The sequence below is a fragment of the Cynocephalus volans genome, chromosome X (genome assembly GCF_027409185.1).
Source record: "Cynocephalus volans isolate mCynVol1 chromosome X, mCynVol1.pri, whole genome shotgun sequence".
NCBI lineage: Eukaryota > Metazoa > Chordata > Mammalia > Dermoptera > Cynocephalidae > Cynocephalus > Cynocephalus volans.
Window position 1 is genome coordinate 79,763,089 of NC_084478.1, and position 27,400 is coordinate 79,790,488.

At 34.8% G+C, this 27,400-nt stretch overlaps 1 protein-coding gene across 1 annotated transcript in view; it reads right to left on the reverse strand.

The window, feature by feature from the left end:
• Positions 1 to 27,400, reverse strand: part of TEX11 (testis expressed 11) — a 323,127-nt gene that overhangs the window by 160,202 nt on the left and 135,525 nt on the right. The window contains exons 13-14 of the mRNA XM_063084664.1: positions 11,917 to 12,068; positions 9,637 to 9,722 (exon numbers count right to left, since the gene is read on the reverse strand). Of these exons, the coding sequence (XP_062940734.1) occupies positions 9,637 to 9,722; positions 11,917 to 12,068 (238 nt within the window). The remainder of the gene's footprint in view (positions 1 to 9,636; positions 9,723 to 11,916; positions 12,069 to 27,400) is intronic.

The following is a 27,400-nucleotide window of genomic DNA, read 5'->3' on the forward strand; positions in this document are numbered from 1 at the left end:
TTTTTATTGCTGAGTAGTATTTCATTGTGTGGATGTACCACAATTTGTTTATCCATTCACTTGGTGATGGACATTTGGGTTGTTTCTAGTTTGGGGCTATTACAAATAAAGCTGCTATAAACTTTTGTGTGCAAGTCTTGAGTACATACGTAGGATTGGACAGGCTGGATCATATGGTAGGGGCAAGTCTAATTTTTTAGAAAACTGCCAAACTAACTGTCAAACTTTGTACTATTTTACATTCCCACCACGAAAGTTCCAGATCCTTGACATCCTCACCAATGTTTGGTATGGTCAATCTTTTTCATTTTGGCTGTTCTAATAATTATGTACTGGTATTTCCTTGAAGGTTTAATTTGCATTTCCCTAATGACTCTTTAGTTATCTTGGTTGTGTGCTCACTGTTATCTGTACATCCTTTTTGGTGAAATGTCTGTTCATATCTTTTGCTTGTTTTCAAATTAGATTTTTTTATATATATGTTGAGCTTGGAGAGTTCTTTTTATATTCTAGCTACCAGTCCTTTATTATATATTTGGTCTGAAAAATTTTCTCCCCAGTCTGTAGCTTGTCTTTTCATCCTCTTAACAGGATCTTTCACAGAGCAAAAGTTATTAGTTTTGATGAAATCCAATTTATCAAGATTTCCTTCTATGTATCATGTTTTTTGAGTCAAGTCTAAGAACTCTTTGCCTAGTCTAGATCCTGAAGATTTTCTCCTATGTTTTTATAAAAGTTTTATAGTTTTACCTTTTACATCCAATTTGGTAATCCATTTTGAGTTAATTTCTGTATGAAGTGTGAGGTTTAAAGTCAGGTTAATTTTTTTTTTTTTTTTTTTATTGTGGATATCCAATTGTGCCAGCACTATTAATTGAATAAACTATCTTTCCTCCATTGAATTACTTTTGCACTTGGTCAAAAATCAGTTGAGCATATTTGCATGGGATAATCTTTGGGTTTTCATTCTGTTCCACTGATCTATGTGTCTATCTCTCTGACAATACCACACAGTCTAGATTACTATAGCTATATAGTAAGTCTTGAAATAAGGTAGAGTGATTCCTTTCAGTCTATTCCTCTTTCTCAGAATTGTTTTGGCTCTTTTCATTCCATTGTCTTTATGTATAAACTTTAGAATAATCCTGTCTCTCTCTATATTTCTCATCCTTTTGCTTTCAACCTATTTGTATCTCTATATTTAACATTCATTTCTTTCAAGCAGTACATAAACTTGGGTCTTGCTTTTTTATAGCCCATTTGACAATATCTGCCTTTTCACTGGAGTGTTGTGGTCACTTTCATTTAATGTGATTTTTTTCATATGCTTTCATTTAAATCATCTTGCTATTTGTTTTCTAATTGTGTCATCTAATTTTTGTTCTCTCTTTCCTCTTTTTCTGCTTTCTTTTGGATTATTTAAATATTTTTTATGATGTACTTTTTCTCCTTTTTTGGCTTATTAGCTATAACTCTATGTTTTGCTATTTTGGTAGTTGCTTTAGGGTATATGGTAAGAACTTCACAGTAGTATATTTCCATTTCTCTCTTCTTGGTCTATATGCTCTTAGGCATTTTACTTTTATGTATATTATAAACCCTACAATACAATGTTGTTACTTTTTCTTAAACAGTCAACTATCTTTTAAAGAGATTTTAATAAGAAGAAAAAATCTTATATATTTACTCATGTAATAACCATTTCTGGTGTTCTTCATTCCTTTGTATAGATCCATATTTCCATCTGGTATGTTTCCTTCTGCTTGAAGGACTTCCTTATAACGTGGATCTCTGAGTGATGAATTATCTTGGCTTTTGAATGTCTGAAAAAAGTCTTTATTTTGCTTTCTTTCTTTTTTATTTTTTATTTTTCTGGCAGCTGGCCAGTACAGGGATCTGAACCCTTGACCTTGGTGTTATAACACCATGTTCTAACCAACTGAGCTAGCCGACCAGCCCCTGCATTCATTTTTTAAAAAAAATATTTTATTGTCGTATAAACGCATAACATAAAATTTATGATCTTAACTATTTTAAAGCGTACAGTTCCACCAATGTTAAGAATATTCATATTGTGCAACCAATCTCCAGAAATTTTTCATCTTGCAAAACTGAAACTCTTATATCCATTAAACAACAACTCCCATTTCCTCCTCCCCCCAGCCCCTGGCAACCACCATTCTACTTTTTGTCTCTATGAATTTTACATTTGACTACTCTAGGTACCTCACACAAGTGGAATCATACAGGTTTGTCTTTTTGTGACTGGCTTATTTTACTTAGCCTTTCCTCAAGGTTCATCCATGTTGTATGTAGCAAGTGTCAGAATTCCTTGCTTTTTGAGGCTGAGTAATACTCCACTGTATGTACAGATCACATTTTGTTTATCCATTCATCCACTGATGGAACTTGAGTTGATTCGACCATTTGGCTATTGTGAATATACTGCAGCAAGCATCTGAAGATACTGCTTTTAATTATTTTGAATATATAACCAGAAGTAGAATTGCTAGATCGTATAGTAATTGTATTTAATTTTTTGAGGAACTGCCATACTGCTTTCTATAATAGCTGCACTGTTTTATATTCCCACCAACTGCTTTCATTTTTAAACAATATTTGTGCTAGGTATGGAATGCTAGGTTGGCAGGTTTTTCCTTCGTTATTTATTTTTCTAAAAAAATTTACTTATTTATTTTTGATTATACATATTTATGGATACAGAGTTGACTATCAGTATTTGTGTGCATATGTAATGATCAAATCAATATTATTAGCATGTTCATCATCACAAAACGTAATTACTCTTCGTGTCCCTTACCCAATTACTCCCTAATCTCCCCTTCCCCTCCCCCTTCCCCATCTCTAGTAACTACAGGGCTGCTCTCTCCTTCTGAAAGTTCAATGTTTTATTGTGGTCTTTCTTTCTTCCCTTCCTTCCTTTCTTTCTTAGCTCCCACATAAGTGGGGACATGTGGTATTTCATTCTCTGTACCTGACGTATTTAATTTAACATAACTTTCTCCAAGCTCATCCATGTTGCTGTAAATGGCAGAATTTTGTTCTTTTTCTATGGCCGAATAGTATTCCATTGTGTATATACACTGCATTTTCCTTATCCGGTCATCCATTGATGGACATTTACGTTGGTTCCATACCTTGACTATTGTAAATAGAGCTGCAATGAACATGGGAGTGCAGGTATCCCTCTGACATGATGATTCCCATTCCTTTGGGTTTACACCCAGCAGCAAGTTTGCTGGATCATATGGTAGTTCTATCTATAGTTGTTCTAGAAACCTCCATACTGTTTTTCATAATGGCTATACTAGTTTATAGTCCCACCAACAGTGTAGAAGAGTTCCCTTTTCCCCACATCCTCACCAGAATTTGTTGTTCTCAGTCTTTTTGATAATACCAGTCTAACTGGGGTGAGATGATATCTCAGTGTGGTTCTGATTTGCATTTCACTGATGATTACTGATGCTGAGCATTTTTTCTTATTTTACAAATAATTTCTCCCATTCTGTAGACTGTCATTTCACTCTGTTGAGTATTTCCTTTGCTGTGCAGAATATTTTTAGTTTGATATAACCCCATTTATTTATTTTTTCTTTCGTTGCTTGTGCTTTTGGGGTCTTATTCAAAGTCTTTGCCCAGTCCTACTTCCTGAAGTGTTTCCCCTATGTTTTCTTCTAGGAGTTTTATAATTTCAGGTCTTATACTTAACTCTTTAATCCATTTTGAGTTGATTTGGGTATATGGTGGGAGGTATGGGTAAGTTTCATTCTCCTACACATGGATATCCAGTTATCCCAGCATCATTTACTGAAGAGGCTGTCCTTTCCCCAATGTATGTTCTTGGTGCCTTCGTCAAAGATCAGTTGGCTGTAAGTACTTGGGTTGATTTCTGGGTTCTCTATTCTGTTCCATTGCTCTCTTTCATTATTTTGAAGATATTGCTCCACTGAGTTCTTGCTTGCATTGCTTCCAACAAGAAATCTGATGTTTTTTGGATCCCCCATACCAGCCAGACACAAACAAACAAACAAAAAATCTGATGTTCTCCTTAATTTATTTCTGTGAGTGCAGGGTGTCATTTTTTTCTGGTTGCTTTTAAAATATACTCTTTATCATTGGTTTTGAGCAACTCAATTACTATGTGCCTCAGTGTCATTTTCTTTGTGTTTCTTGTGTTTGGGGTTTGCTAAAATTCTTGAATCTGTGGGTTTAGAGTTTTAATTGTTTTGAAGGTTTTTAAGCATAATTTCTTCAAATATTTATTCTTTCCCTCCTGATTTGGGAATTCTAATTACCCATATATTAAGCTACCTGAAGTTGTCTGTCTATCTCACTGATGCTCTTTTAATTTTTAAAGTTTTTTCTGTTTCATTTTAGATAGCTTCTTTTCTATGACTTCAAGTTCACCAATCTTTTCTTCTACAATGTCTAACCTGATGTTAATATTAGCAAGTATATTTTTCATCCTAGACATTATGGTTTTCATATCTAGAAGTTTAATTTGGGTCTATTTATATCTTCCATGCCTCTACTTAACTGTCTTAATGTACAGAATTTAATTATAAGAGCTATTTTAATGTCCTTCTCTGTTAATTCTACCTTCTGTGCCAGTTCTGTGTCAGTTTCAACTGATTGCTTATTCTGCTCTTTATAGGTTGTGTTTTCCTGCCTCTTTTCATACTTGGAAATTTTTTTTACTAGACGCCAGACATTGTGAACTTAACCTTTCTGGATCCAGTACAGTTTTGTATTCCTATAAATATTCTTGAACTCTGCTCTGGGAAGCAATTAAGTTCCTTCTGATCAATTTGATCTTTTCATGTTATACTTTTGTGATTTTTGAGTTGGGTCTGAAGTATGACTCAGTGTGGGACTAATTATTCCCCACTCCCGAGATAATACTCTTCTGAGTTCTCTACCCAATGCCCCATGAATTAGATGTTTTCCAGTCTGAGTGGTACGAATAGCTCTATTCCTAGACACATATGAGTCCCAGACACTGTTCTAATATTTTTAGATGATTATCTCCCTGGCTTCAGGTAGTTTTGTTCCATGTACATCCTGATCAGTACTCTGCTAAACACTTGGAGGAGGACCCTCTGCTCACTAGGGTTCTCTCTTTGTGCTGTGTGCTCCTCTCTGGTACTCTGTCCTATGAACTCTAGCTGCTTTGGTCTCCCCAGACTCTCAGCTCCATCTCCTCAAATCAGAATGCCTGAAAGGCTCCACTTCAGTTTCCCTTCCTGTGCTATATCCTGAAAACTCAAGGCAGAAAGCTGCACAAATGAAGTGTTCACCTTATTGCCTGTCTCCTAAGGATCATTCTCTTCATTGCCTGATGTTCAGTGTCGTAAAAACCATTTTTTCCATGTATTTTGTCTTGTTTTTTTCCGAGGGGGTGCTGTTTAAGCAGGAACATAAACCAGTCCCTGCCACTATGTATAAGTTGGAAGGGGAAGTGGAAATGAACCACAACTTTTTTTTAACAGTACATTCCATTTTATTTACACACAGAGATATACAAACGTACACAAAGATTAGAAGAAAATATACAAAAATTTTAAGAGTGATCAGATTATAAATGATTATTCTTTGCATTTAAAAAAAAATTTATCTTTAGTTTCAAATTTTTCTGCAAGAAACCTGGATCATTTTGAAAAAAAATCTTCCCATACCTTTTATTGTATTATGACAAGGGGATCTGAACCCATGACCTGTGTTATAAGCACCATGCTCTAACCAAGTGAGCTAAGCAGCCAGCCATGCACCATGACTTCTTTTTTTTTAAGATTATGTATTTTTTTCTTTTAAATTCTTTTTATTTTCTATTCTTCTATTTTTTTCAACTTCTCAATATACATTGTAGTTGATTTTTGTGACCTGTTCTTCTTCCCCCCTTCCTCTTTCCATTCTCTCCATCATATTTGTTCACTTGTCTTAACAAGTTCAAGGAAATTATTGTGATTGTTGTGTCTTCTTCTCCCCCATGCTTTATTTGTGTGTTTATTTATTCATTTTGAGCTCCCACAAATAAGTGAGAACATGTGGTATTTCTCTTTCTGTGCCTGACTTGTTTCACTTAATATAATTTTCTCTAAGTCCATCCATGTTGCTGTGAATGGTAGTATTTCATTCTTTTTTAAAGCAGAGTAGAATTCCACTGTGCAGATATACCACAGATTCCTTATCTACTAAACTGATGATGGACATTTGGGCTGGTTCCAAATCTTGACTATTGTAAACAGTGCTGCAATAAACAATGGAGTACAGGTATCCCTTCAGCATGATGATTTCCATTCCTCTGGGTATATTCCCAGCAGTGGAATAGCTAGGTCATATGGAAGATCTATCTGTAATAGTTTGAGGAATTCCATAGAGGCTGCACCATTTTGCAGTCCCACCAACAATGTATGAGAGTTCCTTTTTCTCCACAACCTCACCAGCATTTATCATTTACACTCTTTTGGATCTTAGCCATACTAACTGGAGTGAGATGGTATCTCAAAGTGGTTTGGATTTGCATTTCCCAAATGCTGAGTGATGTTGAGCATTTTTTCATTTGTCTGATGGCCATTCGTAAATCTTCCTATGAGAAATGCCTATTCAGCTCCTTTGCCCATTTTTAAATTGGGTTACTAGTTTTTTTGCTGTAAAGTTGCTTGAGTTCTTTGTATATTCTGGATACTAGTCCTTTGTCAGATGTACATTTTGCAAATATTTTCTCCCGCTCTGTTGGTTGTCTTTTAACTCTGTTAATTGTTTCTTTTGCTGTGCAGAAGCTCTTTAGTTTGATATAATCCCATTTGTGTATTTTTCCTTTGGTTGTCTGTGCTTTGGGGGCTGTATTCATGAAGTCTGTACCCAATCCTACTTCCTGGACTGTTTCCCCTATGTTTTCCTTAAGGAGTTTTATTGTTTCAGGGTGTATATTTAATTCTTTAATCCATTTTGAGTTGATTTTGGTTATATGATGAGAAGTACGGGTCTAATTTCGTTCTCCTACATATGAATATCCAGTTTTCCAAGCACCATTTGTTGAAGAGGCAGTCTCTTCCCCAGTGTGTAGACTTGGTGCCTTTGTCAAAGAGCAGCTGGATGTAGGTATATGGGTTGATTCCTGGGTTCTCTGTTCTATTCCATTGATCTGTGTGTCTGTTTTTATGCCAGTACCATGCTGTTTTGGTTATTATAGCTTTGTAATATAGTTTAAAGTCAGGTAGTGTTATGCCTCCAGCTTTATTTTTTTTTGCCGAGGATTGCTTTGGCTATGCATGGTCTTTTGTTGTTCCAAATAAATGTGTGGATAGTTTTCTCCATTTCTGAGAAAAATGTCATTGTAATTTCGATGGGGATTGCATTGAATCTGTAGATCACTTTGGGTAATATGGACATTTTCACAATGTTAATTCTTCCAACTGAAGAGCATGGGATATCTTTCCATCTTCTTGTGTCCTCTTCAATTTCTCTCAACAGTGGTTTGTAGTTGTCTTCGTACAGATTTTTCACATCCTTGGTTAACTTTATTCCTAAGTATTTTATTTTTTTGGTGGCTATTGTAAATGGGCTAGCTTTCTTGATTTCTTGTTCTGCATGTTCACTGTTCAAGTGTAGAAATGCTCCTGATTTTTGTGTGTTGACTTTGTATCCTGCAACTTTGCTGAAATCGTTTATCAATTCCAAGAGTTTTTTTATACAGGCTTTAGGGTGTTCAATATATAGGATCATATCATCCACAAACAGGGACAGATTGACTTCATCTTTTCCAATCTGGATGCCCTTTATTTCCTTCTCTTCTCTGATTGCTCTGGCTAGTACTTCCAACACTATGTTGAAAAGGAGTGGTGAGAGTGGGCATCCTTGTCCGGTTCCTTTTCTTAAGGGAAAAGCTTTCAGCTCTTCCCCGTTCAGAATGATATTGGCAGTGGCCTTATCATATATGGCTTTAATTGTGTTGAGATAGTTTCCATCTATACCTTACTTATAGAGACTCTTTATCAAGAACGAATGCTGAATTTTGTCAAATGCTTTTTCAGCATTTTTAGAGATGATCATATAGTTTTTTTCTTTGCTTTTATTGATGTGGTGTATCACATTTATTGATTTGCATATGTTGAACCAACTTCGCATCCCTGGAATGAATCCCACTTGTTCATGGTGCATAACTTTGTGTATGTGTTGCCGTATTCTGTTAGCTAGTATTTTATTGAGGGTTTTTGCATCTATATTCATCAAGGATATTGGCCTGTAGTTTTCTATTTTTGATGTATCTTTGTCTGGTTTTTGGTATCAGGGTAATATTTACCTCATAAAATGAGTTTGGGAGAATGGCCCTTGTTTCAATTTTTGAAACAGTTTGTAGAGAATTGGTATCAGTTCCTCTTTGAAGGTTTGGTAGAACTCTGCAGTGAACCAGTCTCATCCTGAGCTTTTCTTTGTTGGGAGCCTTCTGATAACAGCTTCAATCTCGTTTATTGCTATTGATCTGTTCAGATTTTCTATATCTTCTTAGCTCAGTTTTGGTAGTTTGTAGTGTCCAGAAATTTATCCATTTCCTCCAGATTTTCAAATTTGTTGGCATATAGTTGTTTATAGTAGTCTCTAATGATTCCTTGTATTTCTGAGGTATCAGTTGTAATATCACCTTTTTCATTTCTAATTTTTGTTATTTGGGTCTTCTCTCTTCTTTTCTTAGTTTACCTTGCTTAAGGTTTGTCAACTTTATTTATCTTTTCAAAAACCAACTTTTTGTTTCATTGATCTTTTGTATCATATTTTGGGTTTCTATTTCATTTAGTTCTGCTCTGATCTTAATTATTTCTTTCTGTCGACTAAGTTTGGGTTTGGATTGTTCTTGTTTTTCTAGTTCTTTAAGGTGAAGTGTTGGGTTGTTTATTATTTGCCATCTTTCCATTCTTCTGAAGTAAGCATTTAATGTGATAAATTTTCCCCTTAGTACTACTTTTGCAGTATGCCACAGGTTTTGGTATGCTGTATCATTATTTTCATTATTTTCAAGAAATTTTTTGATTTCCTGTTTAATTTCTTCTTGGACCCATATGTCATTAAGTAGAATGTTGTTTAATTTCCATGTGTTTGTACAGTTTCCAGAGTTTCATTTGTTACTGATTTCTAATTTTAATCCATTGTGATATGAAAAAATACATGGAATAATTCCAATTTTTTAAATTTGATGAGACTTGATTTGTGACTGAACATGTGGTCTATCCTGGTCTTACAAATCTTTATATTTCTTTATGCCTTGAGAAGTGATAGGTTGGGCACCATGACTTTTTAAAAGGAGTAAATCCCCTCTGACTTTCTCATTCCTTACGTTAAAATAAATTACATTCCTATGTCTTAATATTGGTGATGTCATTTCCCTAGACTGTAAGCTCCCAATGGGGAGGAATCATGTCTTATTATTTTTGAATTAAACTCCTGTACAATGCCGCATATCATTCTACATGTGAATATTTAATAAATAGATGGTATCTAAACAGAGAGAAATTATTATTAAAGCATCTGGTGCTGTATGATTTCTATAGTGAACACACTGTTTTATTTTTTGCAGTAAAGAAAAAAATATAAAGAATGAAAACAAGATTATTCCCAAACCTCAAAACTTCTGCTGGCTTTTTTCCACAGAATGTCATGTAGACATCCTACTAATTCTGTTGTCAGTTGTCTTCCTGTTTGGTGACCTAAAAACCAAACAAACAAACAGACCCAGGCTCTGAAAACAAGAATCTAAATCTATTACATTAAATAGCAAGTGCTAACTATACTCAGAACCTATAATCTTTAAGTAATGGGGCTACAAAAACAACCACATTCAGACAGGTTTTCACCATCAATTTTAGGTTTACTACCGAAATTGATTATATAATACAATAAGGGTTTGCTAGAATCACTGTAATTCTCCCATCAATCTGTGATAGTTTTCCAGCCTTAGTCTCTTTTTAACTTATTTTCTGTGTTCCAAATTAGATCATCATCTGGTGCCTTAACAAGGTTCCTGTGAATGAGCAGAGAGCAATGCCAGAAATTATTAATAAGAAGTGTTTATACTATTATATACTAAATAGATCAGATCAAGTTCACAAAAAAGGGCCAATTACACCTTAAACCTTTTGTAAAATACTTTAAGACCACATGTACACATAAAACTTTAAATCGTAACTTGTGCCTGATCATTTCTGGTCTAGACGTTTACAGGGTTCAAATACATTAGAGCACATTAAGATAAAGCTTAAACTATAGTAGAATTCTATATCTCCTTCTCTTCTGCCTCTTTGCCACAAACTATTTCCACAAAAATCTTGATTAGAACACTAAGAGTCTCTGACCAGTCAGTAAATGTAGTTTGTTCCATGACTTAGTTAAAAATACTCACATGAGAGTAAACAGCTACTTAATGTGTCTACTTAAAATTCTATAATACTTGGAGATTAGCAGTGTATAATTAGATATCACAATAAAACTTTGTCTAACTGGAATTTTACGAAAATGGGTTAGTCTGTATAATCAAGTTTTCTAGTTAGCTGACAGTTTACTTTCTTTAAATACAAAACTTTTTTATTAAAAAAAGTTAAAAAAAGTATAAATCTTTTCATGTAAAATTTTCTTAAATTTTCTAAAAACTAAACATACTTTCTAGTTTTGTAAAGCTGAACTTAACTTTTTCTTGACAATTCAAGGTCAACAACACTAACAACTATTATATTTTACTGTACTGTTAATATAGCACAGTGATGCCTTCGAGATTTATTATATAGTACAGATTGCTGTATTCTTTAAAATATTTAAATCAGTTTTATAAAATCTGTAGTGTTTTCTCCTTCCTTTATGGTCAGGTTAACCTGTATATTTCCCTGTGGACCATTTCTCTATTTGTAATATGCTACCATTAAAATGCTAAGAGTTGGAAAATAAGATAACCAAGCTTATCAAAACGGGGTTTAAAAGTAATTGGAATCTTAATGAAGATCTAGAGGGAGGGTGTCATCAATAAAATATGGTTAATAGAATCTAAAGTTCAAAAGGCTCATAGGGATCATCTAGTCAAATGATTTCCTTCTAAAAATATTAATGATTTTGCTTTTATAAAAGCATGATGCATACTTATAAAAATTCAAGCAATACAGTAAAGGATTAAAAAGAAAGCAAACATCACCTAAAATGCTACCACTCAGAATAAAGCCCAGTGGTAATATTTATTGACTATCATTCCAGTTGTATCTCTGTACATGTGTAAATTTAGAAGAATGAGGTAGGGGAGAGAATTTCTAAGAAAGGGATCATACTATCTGTGTTCTTTAGGGTATAGCGGCTTTGCAAGAGAGGTGAAGGATTAGTGGAATGCTGAACAGATTTGGTTCTATACCCCGGCTTTAACCAGAGAAACTCTGATCTATTTTATTCATGGTGGAGTTCATAGAAGATTGCATTGTAAAAGGACGCTGCTGCTAAAAAAAAAAGTTTAAAAGCCAGGAATTTAGTTCACAATCCTTGTTTTATAGTTAAAAAACAAAAACAAAAACAAAACAAGGTCCAGAGATACTGAGTTACCTAAAGGCACAGAGCTAATTTGAGATCAAACTGGGAAAATTAAATTAGACATGTAATCTCACAATTTTCCAGTATACATAAGCTTTAAACTTACAAGTTTATTTCTGTTGATGTTTTGTTATTTTTCCTTAGTTTCTCATTCTAGCTTGCTAAATGTGTGGAATCTGGACAGGTGACATGTTACTGTTAACGATCATTACGACGAAAAAAAAAAAGGAAAGTGGGAAAAATCTGTTGACCTGAGGATTTTGCTACTGTTCTGACATCTATCTTAGAATTATATGCAGATTAATGCCTTTCTAAAACACCTGCAGAAATCCTACTGACCTACAATGATTTCTTCAATCTTCTCCTTGGCAAGCAGGTCTTCCTTCCTTTGTAAAAGCATGTCAATGTGGAGCAGTAGAGCTTTTCCAATATTTTCTGATGACTTAAAATGTTCACAGATGATCTTCAGGAAATAAAACCCAACAGATTCTCTGTTCAATGAGACACAATTTTAAGCAGTGTGAATAGAACTGATTTTTGATCAATGAGACTAAAATTTATTTCAGTGTGAGCAAAACAAGCCAGATAAAATTATATCTGACCTCAGGTAATGTCATTAAACGTCTAAATAAAACGATTTGTCATCAGCAAATAATTTAACTTACTAATCCATAAACATTTTCTTTTCATGAACACCTGTAGTCAAATAATTATTTCTCCCCTGATATCTAATTTATGCTTTCCCCCCAGAACTGATGTCAATTTTTAAAAATTGGTAACTGAGATCCAGTGAGATTCAGTGAAGTTACATGAACTGACATGAGAGATTTACTAGTTTCTTCTGCAAACTTTTAAAAAAAATTTATTTATGTTTTATTACACAAATAATACACCAATACATTCTATTTAAAAGTACAAACGGCTCATGGATTGGAAGACCTAATATTATTAAGATGTCAATACTCCCAAAGTGATGCACAGATTTAATGCAATCCCTATTAAAATCCCAGTGATGTTTTTACAGAAATAGAAAAATTTGTCTTAAATTTCATATAGAATCTCTAGGGACTCAAAACAGCCAAACGAAGAAGAAAATTGGAGGACTCACACTTAACCAATTTCAAAACTTATTACAAAGCTATAGTAATCAAAACATGTGACTGGCATAAAGACAGACATATAGACCAAGTGAATGGAATACAGAACCCAGAAATAAATCTGGTGGTCAAATGATTTTTTAGAAGGGTGCCAGGACCATTCAACAAATGGTGCTCGAAAAAGTGGATTTCCACATAAAAAGAATAAAATTGAATTCACATAGTATACAAAAATTAACTCAAAATGGATCAAAGATCTAAATGTAAAAGCCAAAATAATTGTCTCTGTTTGCAGCAGCAATTGATTCTATACGTAGAAAATCCTGAAGACTCCACCAAAAAATTGTTAAACTAATAAACGAATTCAGCAAAGTTGCAGGATATAAAATCGACATACAGCCTGGCCAGTTAGCTCAGTTACTTAGAAGCAGTGTTGTAATATCAAGGTCAAGGGTTCAGATCCCCAGACCGGCCAGCAGCCAAAAAAAAAAAAAAAAATTCAATATCAACATACAAATATCTGTAGTGCTTCTTTCGTACACTGAAAACCATAAAACATTGATTAAAGACATTGAAGAAGACACAAATAAATGAAAAGATATATCCCGTGTTCATGGATTGGAAGAATTAATATCGTTAAAATATCCATACTACCCAAAGTGATCTACAGGTTCAAGGCAATTCTTACCAAAATTCCAATGGCGTTTTTCACAGAAATAGAAAAAACTATACTAAAATTCGTATGGAACCACAAGACCCTAAATAGACAAAACAATCTTTTTTTTTTTTTTTTTGGTGGCTGGCCAGTTTGGAACCCAAACTCTTGACCTTGGTGTTATAACACTGTGCTCTAACCAACTGAGCTAACTGGCCAGCCCAGCCAAAGCAATCTTAAAAATGAAGAACCAAGTTGAAGGCATCATATTTCCTGATTTCAAATCATACTACAAAGCTATAATAATCAAAATATTATGGAACTGGCATAAAAACAGACACATAGACCAATGGAACAGATCCGGGTGCCTAGGAAAAAAATCCACACATATATGGTCAACTAATTTTCAACAAGGGCACCCAGAATACACAATGGAAGAAAGTCAGTCTCTTCAATAAATGGTGTTTGGCAGTAAAAAAACAAATAACTCAATTTAAAAATGGACAAAGGAGCTGAATAGACATTTTTCAAAGGAAGACATACAAATGCCCAACAGGTACATGGAAAAATGCTCAACATCACTATCATCAGGGAAATGCAAATTAAAACTACACTGAGATAACATCTCACCCCAGTTAGACTGGCTATAATCAAAAAGATGGTGAATAACAAATGCTGGTGAGGGTGCAGAGAGAAGGGAATGCTCCTGCACTGTTGGTGGGACTGTAAATTAGTACAACCACTATGGAAAACAGTATGGAGTTTCCTTAGACAACTACAGATAGATCTTCCATATGATCCAGCAATCCCACGTCTGGGTGTATACCCAGAGAAATGGAAATCATCACATTGAAGGGATACCTGCACTCCCATGTTCATCACAGCGCTGTTTACAATAGCTAAGACATGGAGCCAACCAAAATGTCCATTGATGGATGATTGGATAAGGAAAATGTGGTATACATACACCATGAAATACTACTCTGCCATAAAAAAGAATGAAATTCTCCCATTTGCAACAACATGAAGGAGCCTGGAGAAACTTACGTTGAGTGAAATATGCAAAGCACAGAGGGATAAATACCACATGTACTCACTCGTAAGTGGGAGCTAAGAAAGAAAGAAGGAAGGAAAGAAAGTCCACTGGGGTGCATTGGACTTGCAGAGAGAGAGGACATACCTTGGAATACAAAGTTGGGTGGAGGGCATGGGGTACAAACACAATTTGTGGTAAGGTGCATGCTGCTGGTATGGATCTGACCTTCACACTTTGGGCATGAGGGGTGACAATCAGCTTTGTATCTTATGAATATTCATAACCAATATAAATAAATAAATAGATAGATAGATAGATAAGTAAATAAATAAATAAAAGTGGGGTTGGAAAACTGGACATCCACATACAAAAGAATGAAATTGGATATCTATCATATACCATACACAAAAATCAGTTCAAAATGCATTGAAGACTTAAACATATGATCTGAAACCATAAACTTAGGGAAAGAAACAGTAAACAAGCTCCTTGACAGTGGTCTTTACAGTGATCTTTTGGATGGGACACCAAAAGCACAGGCAACAAAAGCAAAAATAAACAAGTGGGACTACATCAAACTAAAAAGCTTCTGCACAAAAAGAAAAGAATTAGTAAAATGAAAAGTCAACCAACACCTTGATTTTGGACTTCTGGCCTCCAGAACTATATAAATTTCTGTTGTTTTAAGTCACCCAGTTTGTGGTAATTTGTTTCACTAGCCAGAAAACTAATATATAAAAACAATAACCAAAATCTTAAAAATAACTCAACAGATGAGCTCAACAGCAGAATGGAAAGTACAGAGGAAAGAATCATTGAACCTGAAAACAGAATTGAAATTATACAGTCTGAACAACAGAGAAAAAATAGATTGAAGAAAACTGCCCTGTGGGACTAGAAAAGAATGTAACATTGTGTCATCAGAATACTGGAAGAGGAGAAAGAAGGTGAGGCAGAACAAGTATTCAAAGAAATAATGTCTGAAAGCTCCCAAATTTGGCAAAAGCCATAAACCTAGAGATTCAAGAAACTGAACAAACCCCAAACATGATAAATCCAAGGAAAATCCACCCTAAGATGTATCATACTCAAACTTCTGATAACTAAAGACAAGGAAAAAAATCTTGAATGTACAAAGAGAAATGACACCTTACCTATAGCAGTTGTGAGGAAAATAGAAACAGTTTAATCAGGCTCCCTCACCTCATATCAGGCAGGACATGATTCAGTACATTTTAGCACATTCACTGTAAACAAGTTATATAAGAGTAGCATTACTGAGCATGTGTGCCCATGTACTCCTTGGCTTGTTGCCACTATTGTGTACTTGTAGTATAAAAGACAACAGTTCTGAACCACTGGCCGGCAGAGCTCACATTGGAATAAAGCATGTCTATTGTGCCTAAGACTGCCAGAATCTTTTTCCAACTACCTGACTCATGGCCTAGACAGGATGGGGCAGAGGGATCTGTGATCCAGCCCATAGCAGTCATTTTGATATAGGAGGTGCTCAGTTTCCCTGGGTTCAGGTTTCAGGACATGCTTCTGGGTTTCCAGCTTCTGGGTTTCCCTGAGGTCTCAGGCCCCCTCCTCTGAGCTCTCCCCTGGAGGAAAGTTACTGTTCCCAGTTAGACCTACTTTTAGCACCAACCCAAGGGAAAATGAGACGACAAGGGGCTGGCTTATGCAAACCCAGTGGCTGGGCATGCTCAATAGAGAACACAGAGTATTCTTGAATATGTCTGGTGCATGTGATAGGGTCTGACCAATGAACATGTTCCAGAAAGAGACTAATTATGTGCAAGACTAAATGTTACATAACTGGGAACCACTCCCTTAACTGAATATTCATTAGATAGAGAAACTATAAAAGCCGAATCCCAGCAGAAGGAGGGGTTGTTGCTCACTTTCATGGAGGCAACCTGTACTTGGCTGGCTGAGGTGTGTATTCTTTACTTTGTATCAAACTTACTTTCAGCAAGCAGCTGCTCATTCTCTTGAGCCAGCCTGCACTTTGTACTGAACTTTACATTTTTCTTACTTTTATGTTAGACTTGATGTCTGTACTGAACTTTTGTATTAAACTTGGTGTGGGCCCTGCTCAGTCCCTAGAGCATGCTGCACTCTCTTTACGGAACCTGTATTTCTTATCTATTTTATGAAACTTGTTCTGTCTACTGTGACTCTGCCCTTGAATTCTTTCCTGTGGCAGAGTCAAGAACCTGGTAAGAGGACTGGGCAGGTTGAGGCCGACTATGAAGGCTCCCTGGACACTACCTCCAACATCAATTTCACTTCTAGGAATTTACCCACTTGATTTGAAAACTTAGATCTACACAAAAATCTACATGCAAATCTTTATAGCAACTTTATTTATAATCACCAAAAACTGGAAGAAACCAAGATGTCCTTCAGTAGGTGAATGGATAAACAAATTGTGGTGCATCCATTCAATAGAATATTGTTCAATAATAAAAAGAAATGATCTACCAGTCACAAAAAGACATAGGAGAAACTTAATTGCATATTGCTAAGTGGAAGAAGCCAGTCTGAAAAGACTACATACTGAATTGTTCCAATTATGTGACATTCCAGAAGTGGCAACACAGTAAAAAGAAGAGCCAGTAGAAAAACAGAAACAGTGAAAAGATCAGTGGTTGCCAGCAACCCAGGAAGATGAGTAGGTGAAACGCAGAGGATTTTTAGGTTGGTGAAACTACTATGTATGATATTGTAATATTGGATGTATATCACACATTTGTCAAAATCCACAGAATTTTACAGCATGAGTGAATCTTAATGTGTGCAAGTTTTTAAAATACATATATATATTTTTTAGAAGGTTGGGGGAATCTCGGGATGTAATGCAGGCTGTGACAAGAGAATCTAACAAATATATGAAACAATTTCACTAAAGGGGATGGGGGAAAATGTACTGATGTAAGTAACTTTGGAAATGAGTCTGTAAGACTAAAGAATGATCTACATGGTAATGGATTAGAGTCAGAAACATCAGTAAGAACTTATGTTTAACTTAATGTAGATACAGATGGTTACATATAAAAATATTTATAGATGTGTCTATATCACATATATTTCTTTGCTCTGTCAACTGAGATAGCCTAAAAGAAATGACAGCCTAGTAGCAAGAAGCACAGCTAGCATTCAGATCTTGGTTTCTAATATGATTCTCCAGTAAAAGGAATCAAGGCTCCTAGGAGAAATGGTTGATTCTAGGACTAGGGGAGGAAATGCACAAGATGAATCTGGAACATCTCGTAGTGTCAGAAAGGAAAAAACTTCTCAAAAACAAACAAACAAACAAAAAAAAACAAAAAAAAACCACCCACAGTGACAGGGGTTATATCAAAGGGGCACAGGAGACAACTGAAGGAGCTCCCAATGGCCAAAGCTAGAACAATTTGAACAACAAAAGAAAGTAATATTGGATTATAACCCAAAGTATAAAATAAATATTCATGAGTCCATACTGATAAAAGTAAATGACAGAATAAATCAGGGAGAAGAGACAAATCTCCCATGCAGAAGAAATCCAAATAATTTATGTAGATACTCTGCCCTCAAAGAGGGGAGCATAACTCCATAACTCCAAACAGTAGAGTATGTATTTATTTATTTTGGCAGCTGGGTATACAGGGATCTAAACCCTTGACCTCAGGGTTATCAGCACCATGCTCTACCAAGTGAGCTAACTGGCCAGGCCTAAAGCGAGTCAAGTGAAGCAGTGGGAGTAGAGAAGGAACAAAGACATCTATAACTGGTTGTGATCAATTAGTCGTAAACACCACTGCATTTGGATCCACTGAAAACGGTACTTTTACCTATATGATCTTCCTCCCTAAACCCATAACCCCAGACTAATTATGAGAAAGACATCAGAGAAATTCCAATAAAAAGACATCCTATAAAATACCTGATGGATGGGCCGAGCCCATGGCGCACTCGGGAGAGTGCGGCGCCTGGAGCGCCGCAACGCTCCCGCCACGGGTTTGGATCCTATATAGGAATGGCCGGTGCACTCACTGGCTGAGTGCCAGTCACGAAAAAGACAAAAAAAAAATAAAAAATAAAATAAAATAAAATAAAATACCTGATGGATACTCAAGAATGTCAATGTCACCAAAGCCAAGATATATCTAAGAAATTGTCACAGCCAAGAAGAGCCTAAGAAGATATGACAACTAAATATAATGTGGTATCACGGGTGGGAGCTTGGAATAGGAAAAGGATATTAGGTAAAACTAAGGAAATCTGAATAAACTATTGACTTTGCTTAATAATAATAATGCATCAATATTGGTTCATTAATTATAACATACCATAGTAATGTAAAATGGCAATAATAGGGGAAACAGCATACAGGGTACATGGAAATTCTGTACTATCTTCTCAATTTTTCTGTAAATCTAAACATGTTCTTAAAAATACAGCAGAACAGCAAAAATTTAAATGGCAGGCTTAAGCCCTAACATACCAATAATTGCATTTAATGTAAACAGTCTAAATACACCAATTAAAAGAAGGTAATTCACAGAATGGATTAAAGAAAACATGCTATGTAAACAATCAATAAAATGAAAAGACAACCTACAGAATGTAAGAAATATCTGCAAACCATATGTCTGATAAGAGGTTAATATCCAAAATATATAAGGAACTCATACAACTCAATAGCAAGAAATCAAATAACCCAATTTAAAAATGGGCAAAGGACTTGCATAGATATTTTCCCAAAGAAGACATAAAAATGATCAACAGAAATATGTAAAGATGCAGAACATCACTAATCATTAGGGAAATGCAAATCAAAATCATAATGAGATATCACCTCACACCTGTTAGGATGGCTATTATCAAAAAGTCAAAAGAAAACAAGTGTTGGTGGGGATGTAGAGAAATTGGAACCCTTGTGCACTGCTGATGGGAACGTAAAATGGTACAGCTGCTATAGAAAACAGTATGGTGGTTACTCAAACAATTAAAAATATAAATTACCATATAATCCAGCAATTCCACTTTGGGGTATATACCCAAAAGAATTGAAGGCAAGGAATTGAATAGATATCTGTACACCATGTTCATAGCAGCATTGTTCTCATTAGCTAAAATTTGGAAGCAACCCAAGTGTTCGTCAACAGATGAATGGATAAGCAAAATGTGGTGTGTATATATATATATATACAATGAAATATTAGTCAGCCTTAAAAAGAAAAATATTTGCCATTTGTGACAACATGAATGATGGAGGACAACTCTGCAAAGTGAAATAAGCCAGACTCAGAAAGACAAATACTACATGATCTCACTTATATGTGGAATACCAAAAGAAAAAAAAAAAAAAAAACCAAACTCATAGTAATAGAAGAATGGTGGTTACCAGGGTCTGGAGGGTGGTAGGAAAAGGACAGATGTTGGTCAAAGATTTCAGTTACAAGATGAATTAAGTTCTGGAGATCCAATGTATAGCATTGTGACTATAGTTAATAATAATGTATTGTATACCTGAAATTTGCCAAGAGAGTAGATCTCAAGTGCTCTCCACAAAAACAAACGAACAAACCAAACAAAAAATACGTAACTATATGAGGCGATAGATACGTTAATTAGCTGTACTGTAATCATTTCACAATATATAGGCATAACAAAACATCATGTTGTACACCTTAAATATACACAATTTTAATTGTCACTAATATCTCAATAAAGCTGGGGAGAAAACTCACACACACCCCAACTGCACAGTGTACAAGAAACCTACTTCAAAAAAAATGATATAGGAGGGTTGAAAATAAAAGGTTGGGAAAAACATATCATGCAAATATTAATAAAAGGAAAAAAGGAGTGGCTATAATTTTTAATAACCTTAATGTGGTAAAATTGATATGCAAGAAAAACTGCATGTTTAACGTATACAATTTGATGAGTGTGACATATGTACGCCTGTGATAACATCATCATACCATCATGAATATGATACCATCATATTCATCACCTTCATAAGTTCTCATGGGTCTCTGTGTTTTTGTTTTTCTGGTAAGAACCCTTAACATGATATCTACACTCTTAAAATTTTGAGTGCACAGTACCATACTGTTAACTACATGCATCATGTTCTCTAGAACAAATGATCTAGAACTATGATCTCTAGAACTTTTTCATCTTATATAACTGAAACTTTATACCCATTGAGCAACAATTCCCCCATTCCTCGTCCTCTCAACCTGTAGCAACCACCATTCCATTTTCTGTTTCTATACATTTGATTATTTTAGACACCTCATGTAAGTGGAGTCACATAGTATTAGCCATTCTGTGACTGGCTTATTTCACTTAATATAGCGTTCTCCAGATTCATCCAGGTTGTTGCAAGTAGTAGGATTTCCTTCTTTTTAAAGGTTGATTAATACGCCTTTGTGTGTATATGTGTGTATGTATATGTATATGTATAAACACACACATTTTGCTTACCCATTTATCCACTGATAGACACTTGGGTTGTTTCCATATTTTAGCTAATGTGAATAATGCTGCAATGAACATGGGAGTGAAAGTATTTCTTTGAGATCCTGCTTTCAATTCTTTAGGGTATATGCCCAGAAGTGAAATTGCTGAATCATATGTGTATTAGTCTGTTTCTGTTGCTTATAACAAAATAACTGAAACTGGGTAATTTGTAAAAAATAAAATGTATTTCTTACAGTTTTGGAGGCTGGGAAGTCAAAAGTCCAGGGTACACATCTTGTGAGGGCCTTCTTCTTAGTGCAGAGTCCCGTGGAGACACAGGGTGTCACATGGCAAATGGCTGAGCAAGAGAGAGCTGACCTCCTCACTTGCTTTCCTTTTAAAGCCATCATAACCATGCCCATTAGCACCCATTAAGCCATTAAAAGATTAATCCATTCACAGGGTACAGTCCTCACAATCTAATCTCCTCTTAAAATTCCCAACTTTCAATTACCATAATAGGATTTCTCACCTTCTTAACACTGTTACAATGTAGATTTAGTTTCTAATACATGAGCCTTTGGGGGACACATTTAACCCACAGCAAGATAGTAATTCTATTTTTAATTTTTTGAGGAATCCCCATACTGTTTTTCAGAGGCTGTAGTACATTCCCACCAACAGTGTATAAGAATTCCAATTTCTCCACATCCTTGTCAACACTTATCTTTTCTTTTTTGGTTTATAACATCCATCCTAATAGCTGTGAGGTGATGTCTCACTGTGGTTTTGAATTGCGTTTCCCTAATGATTAGTGATGCTGAACACGTTTTCATATACCTGGTGGCCATATGAAATTCATGATTAGAGTTGGAGACTTCAACACCCTCTCTCAAAAACTCATGAGACTAAACAAAAATCAGCTAAGGTACATAACAACTCAACAACTAAACTCAACTCCATCAACCAACAGGATCTAACTGACCTTTGTAGAAGACTTCACCAAGCAGCAGCAGAATACACAATATTTTCAAGTGCCCACAGAATATATACCAAAATAGACTATATCATCGGCCATAAAACAAACCTGGAGAAACTGAAAAGAATTAAAATCACACAGAGTGTGTTCTCTGACAACATGGGTCAAATAGAAATCAATAACAGAAAGATAACTAAGTGAAAATGAAAATACAACATATCAAATTTTGTTGGATGCAGTTACAACAGTGCTGAGAGGGAAATTTTTTATCACTAAAGGCTTCCTTTATAAGAGAGGAAAAGTCTCAAATCAATAATCTAAGGTCCCAACCTTGAGAAACTAGAAAAGGAAGAGCAAAATACACCAAAAGCAAGCAAAAATAAGTAAATAATAAAGATAGGAGCAGAAATCAATAAAATTTAACCCCATACCAGCCAGCCATCCCCCCCAAAAATGAATAAAATTTAAGACAGAAAAACAATTTTTAAAAATCAATGAAACAAAAGGTGGTTATCCAAAAAATATATATATAATTGACAAACTTTTAGCAAGACTGAGAAAGAAAAAAAAGGACTCAAATGACCAATATCAGGGACAAAACAAGATATATTATTACAGACCATGCACACATCAAAAGGATAATAAGGGAATACTATGAACAATTCTACACACGTAAATTCAAGAAGTTAGAGGAAATGGACCAATTTCCCCCAAATCACAAACTATCGCAACTTACCAGTATAAAATAGATAATTTGAATAAACATAACTATTAAGAAAATTGAATTCATAATCTTAAAGCTGCTGAAAAATGGGATGGCCAGTCAGCTCACTTAGAGTGTGGTGCTGACAACACCAAGGTCAAGGGTTTGGATCCCCTGACCAGTCAGCCACAAATAAAAAAATAATAATAAATAAAATAAAATAAAATAAACTCTCGAAAAAGAAATTCCAGGCCCAAATACTTTCACTAAAGAATTCTATCAAATTTTTAAAGAAAAATTAGCACTAATTTTATACAATTTCTTCCAGAAAATAGAAGAGGAGGGAACAATTACCAATCATTTTATTAAGACAGTTTTACCCAGATAATAAAGTCAGACAAAGACAGTACAAAATAAGAAAACTATAAACTAATATTCCTCGTGAATATAAATGCAAAGATCTTTAGCAAAATATTAGCAAATATAAATAAGCAATATATATGAAGAATTAACACCATGACCAAGTAGGGTTTATTTCAGGGGTACAAGGCTGGTTCAATATTTGAAAAATAATCATTGTAATTCACCATATTAACAGGCTAAAAAAGAAAGATCACACGATCATATCAACTGATGCAGAAAAACCATTTGACAAAACTCAACACCAATTCATGATTTTAAGATACTATCAAGAAGGTGGGAATAGAGGGCCACTTCCTCAATTTAATAAAAAACATTTAGAACAAACCAATGATATCCTTATACTTAAAATTCACCCAACAGCAGAACACACCTTCTCAAGTGCAAATGGAACATTTACCAAAATAGGCTATATTCTTGGCCATAAAACAAGTTAAAAGGATTCAAATTACACAAAGTATGTTCTCTAACCAAAATAGAATTAAACTAGAAATCAATAACAGATCTCTGGAAAATGCCTGAATATTTGGAATCTAGCATACTTCTAAATAACCCATGGGTCAAATAAGAAAATTAAAAGAAAAATTTCAACATATATTGAACTGAACAAACAATGAAAACACAACAGTTCGAGATTTGTGGGATGCTGCTAAAGTGGTACTTAGGGGGTATAAGGATTGAAATTGTGTCCCCCAAATTTTATGTATTAGAAGCTTGAACCCCACTATGACTGTTGAGAGTGGGGGAAATCCTATTATGGTAATTGAAAGGTGGGGCCTTGAAGAGGTGATTGGATGGTGAGGACTATGCCTAGTGAATGGATTGATCCATTCACCGAGTAATAAGTTGATAGATTAATTGTGGTCCTGGGAATGGTTTTGATGGCTTTAAAAGCAGCCAACTGAGGTTAGCTCTCTCGCTGCTCTGCCATTCTGCCATGTGAGACCCCTGCACCACTGTCACCACCACCAAGGCCTTCACTAGATGTATTCCCTGGACTTTGGACTTCCCAGCCACCAAAACTGTAAACAATAAACATCGTTTCTTTATAAATTACGTAGGTCCAGGTATTTTGTTATAAGCAACAGAAATGGATTAATACAGGGGGGAAATTAACAGCAGTAAATTCTTATAGGGAAAAAAAGAAAGGTCTTAATTCAATGATATCATATTCTATCTTGAGGAACTCTAAGAATAAGAGTACATATAACCCAAAGTAAGCACAACAAAGAAATAATGGCATTGCTATGGGGAATGATTTTTTGAATATGACACCAAAAGCACAGGCAATAAAAACAAAAATAAATAAGCGGACTATATCAAACTAAAAAGTTTCTGCAGGGCAAAGGAAACAATCAACAAAATGAAATGGCAACCCATGGAATCAGAGAAAATATCTGCAAACTTACATCCAATAAGAGGTTAATATCCAAAATAAATGCAATTCTATAGCAAAAAACCAAATACGAATTTAAAAATGGGCAAAGAACCTGAATAGACATTTTTCCACTGAAGACATACAAATGGCCAACAGGTATATGAAAAGGTGCTCAACACCACTCATTATCAGGGAAATGCAAATCAAAACCACAATGAGATATCACTTCACCCCAATTAGGATGGATGTTATAAACAACAACAAAAAAAAAGATAAATATTGACAAGGTTGTAAAGAGAATGTTTATATACTTTTGGTGGGAATATAAATTAGTGTACCATTATGAAAGACAGTATGGAGGTTCCTCAAAAAATTAAAAATAGAACTACCATATGATCTAGCAATCCCATTTCTGGGTATATACCCAAAGAAAATAAAATCACTATCTTGAAGAGATATCTGCACTCCCATGTTCACTGCAGCATTATTCATAATAGCCAAAGCATGAAAACAATATAAGTGTTATATAAGTGTTATAACAATGTAAGTGTAACATTGTTATATTACAATATAAGTGTAATATAACAGATGAATGGATAAAGAAAATGTGGTGTGTATGTAGGTATATATGCAATGAAATATTATTCAGCCTTAAAAAAAAGGAAATCCTCTCATTTGTGACAACACGGATGAACCTGGGGGACATTATGTTAAGTAAAATAAGCCAGACCCAGAAAGACAAATACTACATGATCGCACTTATATGTGGAATCTAAAAAAGTCAAATTCATAGAAACAGAGAGTAGAATGTTGGCTGCCAAGAGTGGTGGGGCTGGGATGGGCGGAGCAGGGGAAATGTTGGTCAAAGGGTACAAACTTGCAGTTATGCAGGATGACAAGGTTCTGGAGACCTAATGTACAGCATGTTGACTATCGTTAATAATAACTTGTTGTATGCCTGAAATTTTTTGAGAGAGTAGGTCTTAAGTATTCTCACCACAAAAAAGTAACTATGTGAAGTGATGAATATGTTAATTAGCTTGAGTGTGGTAATGACTTCACAATGTATATGCGTATCAAGCATAACATTGTTCACCTCGAATGTATACAATGTTTTTCAATTATACTTCAATAAAGCTGAAAAAAGACATTGTTTACAAACTATTGAAAGTTCTAATTCAATAATAAGAAAACAACCCAATTTTTTAAAATGTGCAAAAGTTCTGAACACATTTCACAAAACAGGATACATAGATGACAAGCACATGAAAAAATGCTCAATGTTATTAGTTATTATTAAAATGCAAATTAAAGCCACAATGAGATATTATTCCACACCTATTAAATTTTAAAAGACTAACCATACTAAACGTGTTCCAGGATGTGGAGGAACTGAAACTCTCATACATTGCTGGTTGGGAATGTAAAATGAAATGCTATAACTATTTGAAAAACAGTTTGGCAATTTCTCGAAACATTAAATGTATACCTACCATCTAAACCAGCCATTTCACTTCTGAGTATTTACCAAGGGAAATGAAAGCATATGACCATACAAAGACATGCACATGAATGCTCATAGCATCTTTATTTGTAATAGCCCCAAACTGCCACCAACCAAAATGTCCATCAATAGATGAATGGATAAACAAATCATGATATATATATATATATATATACACACACACACATACAACAGAATACTACTCAGCAGTAAAAAGGAATGAACTACAGATACATGCAACAACATGGATGGACCCCCAGGGAATTAGGCTATTAAAGAAACCATACTAAAAAGACTAAATACTCTATAATTTCATTTATATAAAATTCTAGAAAGTGAAAACTAATCTACAGTGACATCCAATGATCAATGGCTGTCTGATGAAAGAGAGGTAGGGAGAGGTTATAAAAGACCCCAAAGAACCTTTTTATCCTGATTGTGATAATGGATTCATAAGTGTATATGTGTGTGTGTGAATACAGATTGTTAAAACTTAGTGAATTGTACATTTATTCCAAATATATGCATTGAACTGTATGTCAATTATGTATATCTTAATAAGGCCATTTTTTTTTTTTTAAAAAAACAATATAAAGGAAATTTCTTTGCATAACTGGTAAAGGTGGGTGGGAAGGCCATCTGGAATTGTCATTATGAACTTAGTGCCACCTTGCATAGAGAACCCTGGAGATTGCTCTAAAGCAGTGTTACATTTCTAAGGAATGTACTAAGTACTCATTTCCAGGTTATATCAGAATCTCTGCTCCTTGGAGTTAGTTTCATAGAAAACAAAGGGTATATTTGCCAAATATTGCCAATTGTGGGAATTTGCTATATGTTCTGAATATAGGGTATAGAGTTGATTCCTTAAAGAAGAACTATAAATTGTTATAATGCTAGTAGGTATACAGACATCACTGACCTGGTTTGATAATAAGGATCATGTTTCCATTTCAAGGAATGAGTACTCTGTACATATAAAGTCACCTTTTCATTGAATCCTAATTTTAGGCTATAGCTGAAGAACCTGGCTCTGTCTGCTATGGTGTGTTGAATACTTCTTGTGCTTTGAATCTGACTTTGCCTTCTGCATTCTGCTGCTGCTCATGTGATTATATTGGACCCACCCAGATAATCCAGGTTGCAACTATTTGCTCTGCAGTTACAAAACCTACTCTAATATCTAGCTGGTTGATCTGCCATTATGGAGTCCCCCAAACCTTCAGCTTTGCCATACTGATACATATCCTTAAAAGTGTTTGTGTGTGTTGTGTGTGTGTCCATCCTATTTATGGATGGTATACTTTAGCTAAAAAATTAGCAGCTGAATGAGAATCCTGTAATCTTAAAATTTAGAACTAGAAGGAACCCTAAAGTTTATTTATTCCAACCTCCTCCACCCACCTCCTACTACCTCCTCATTTACAGAAGCAACTGAGGCCTCATATTAGTTTTCTATCACTGTTGTAAAACATGACCACAACCACAGTGACTTAAAACAACACAATTATTATTTCATAATTCTGTAGGTCAGAAATCCAAGCAGCCTTGACTGAGGATGTGCTTAGGGTCTCACAAGGCCAAAG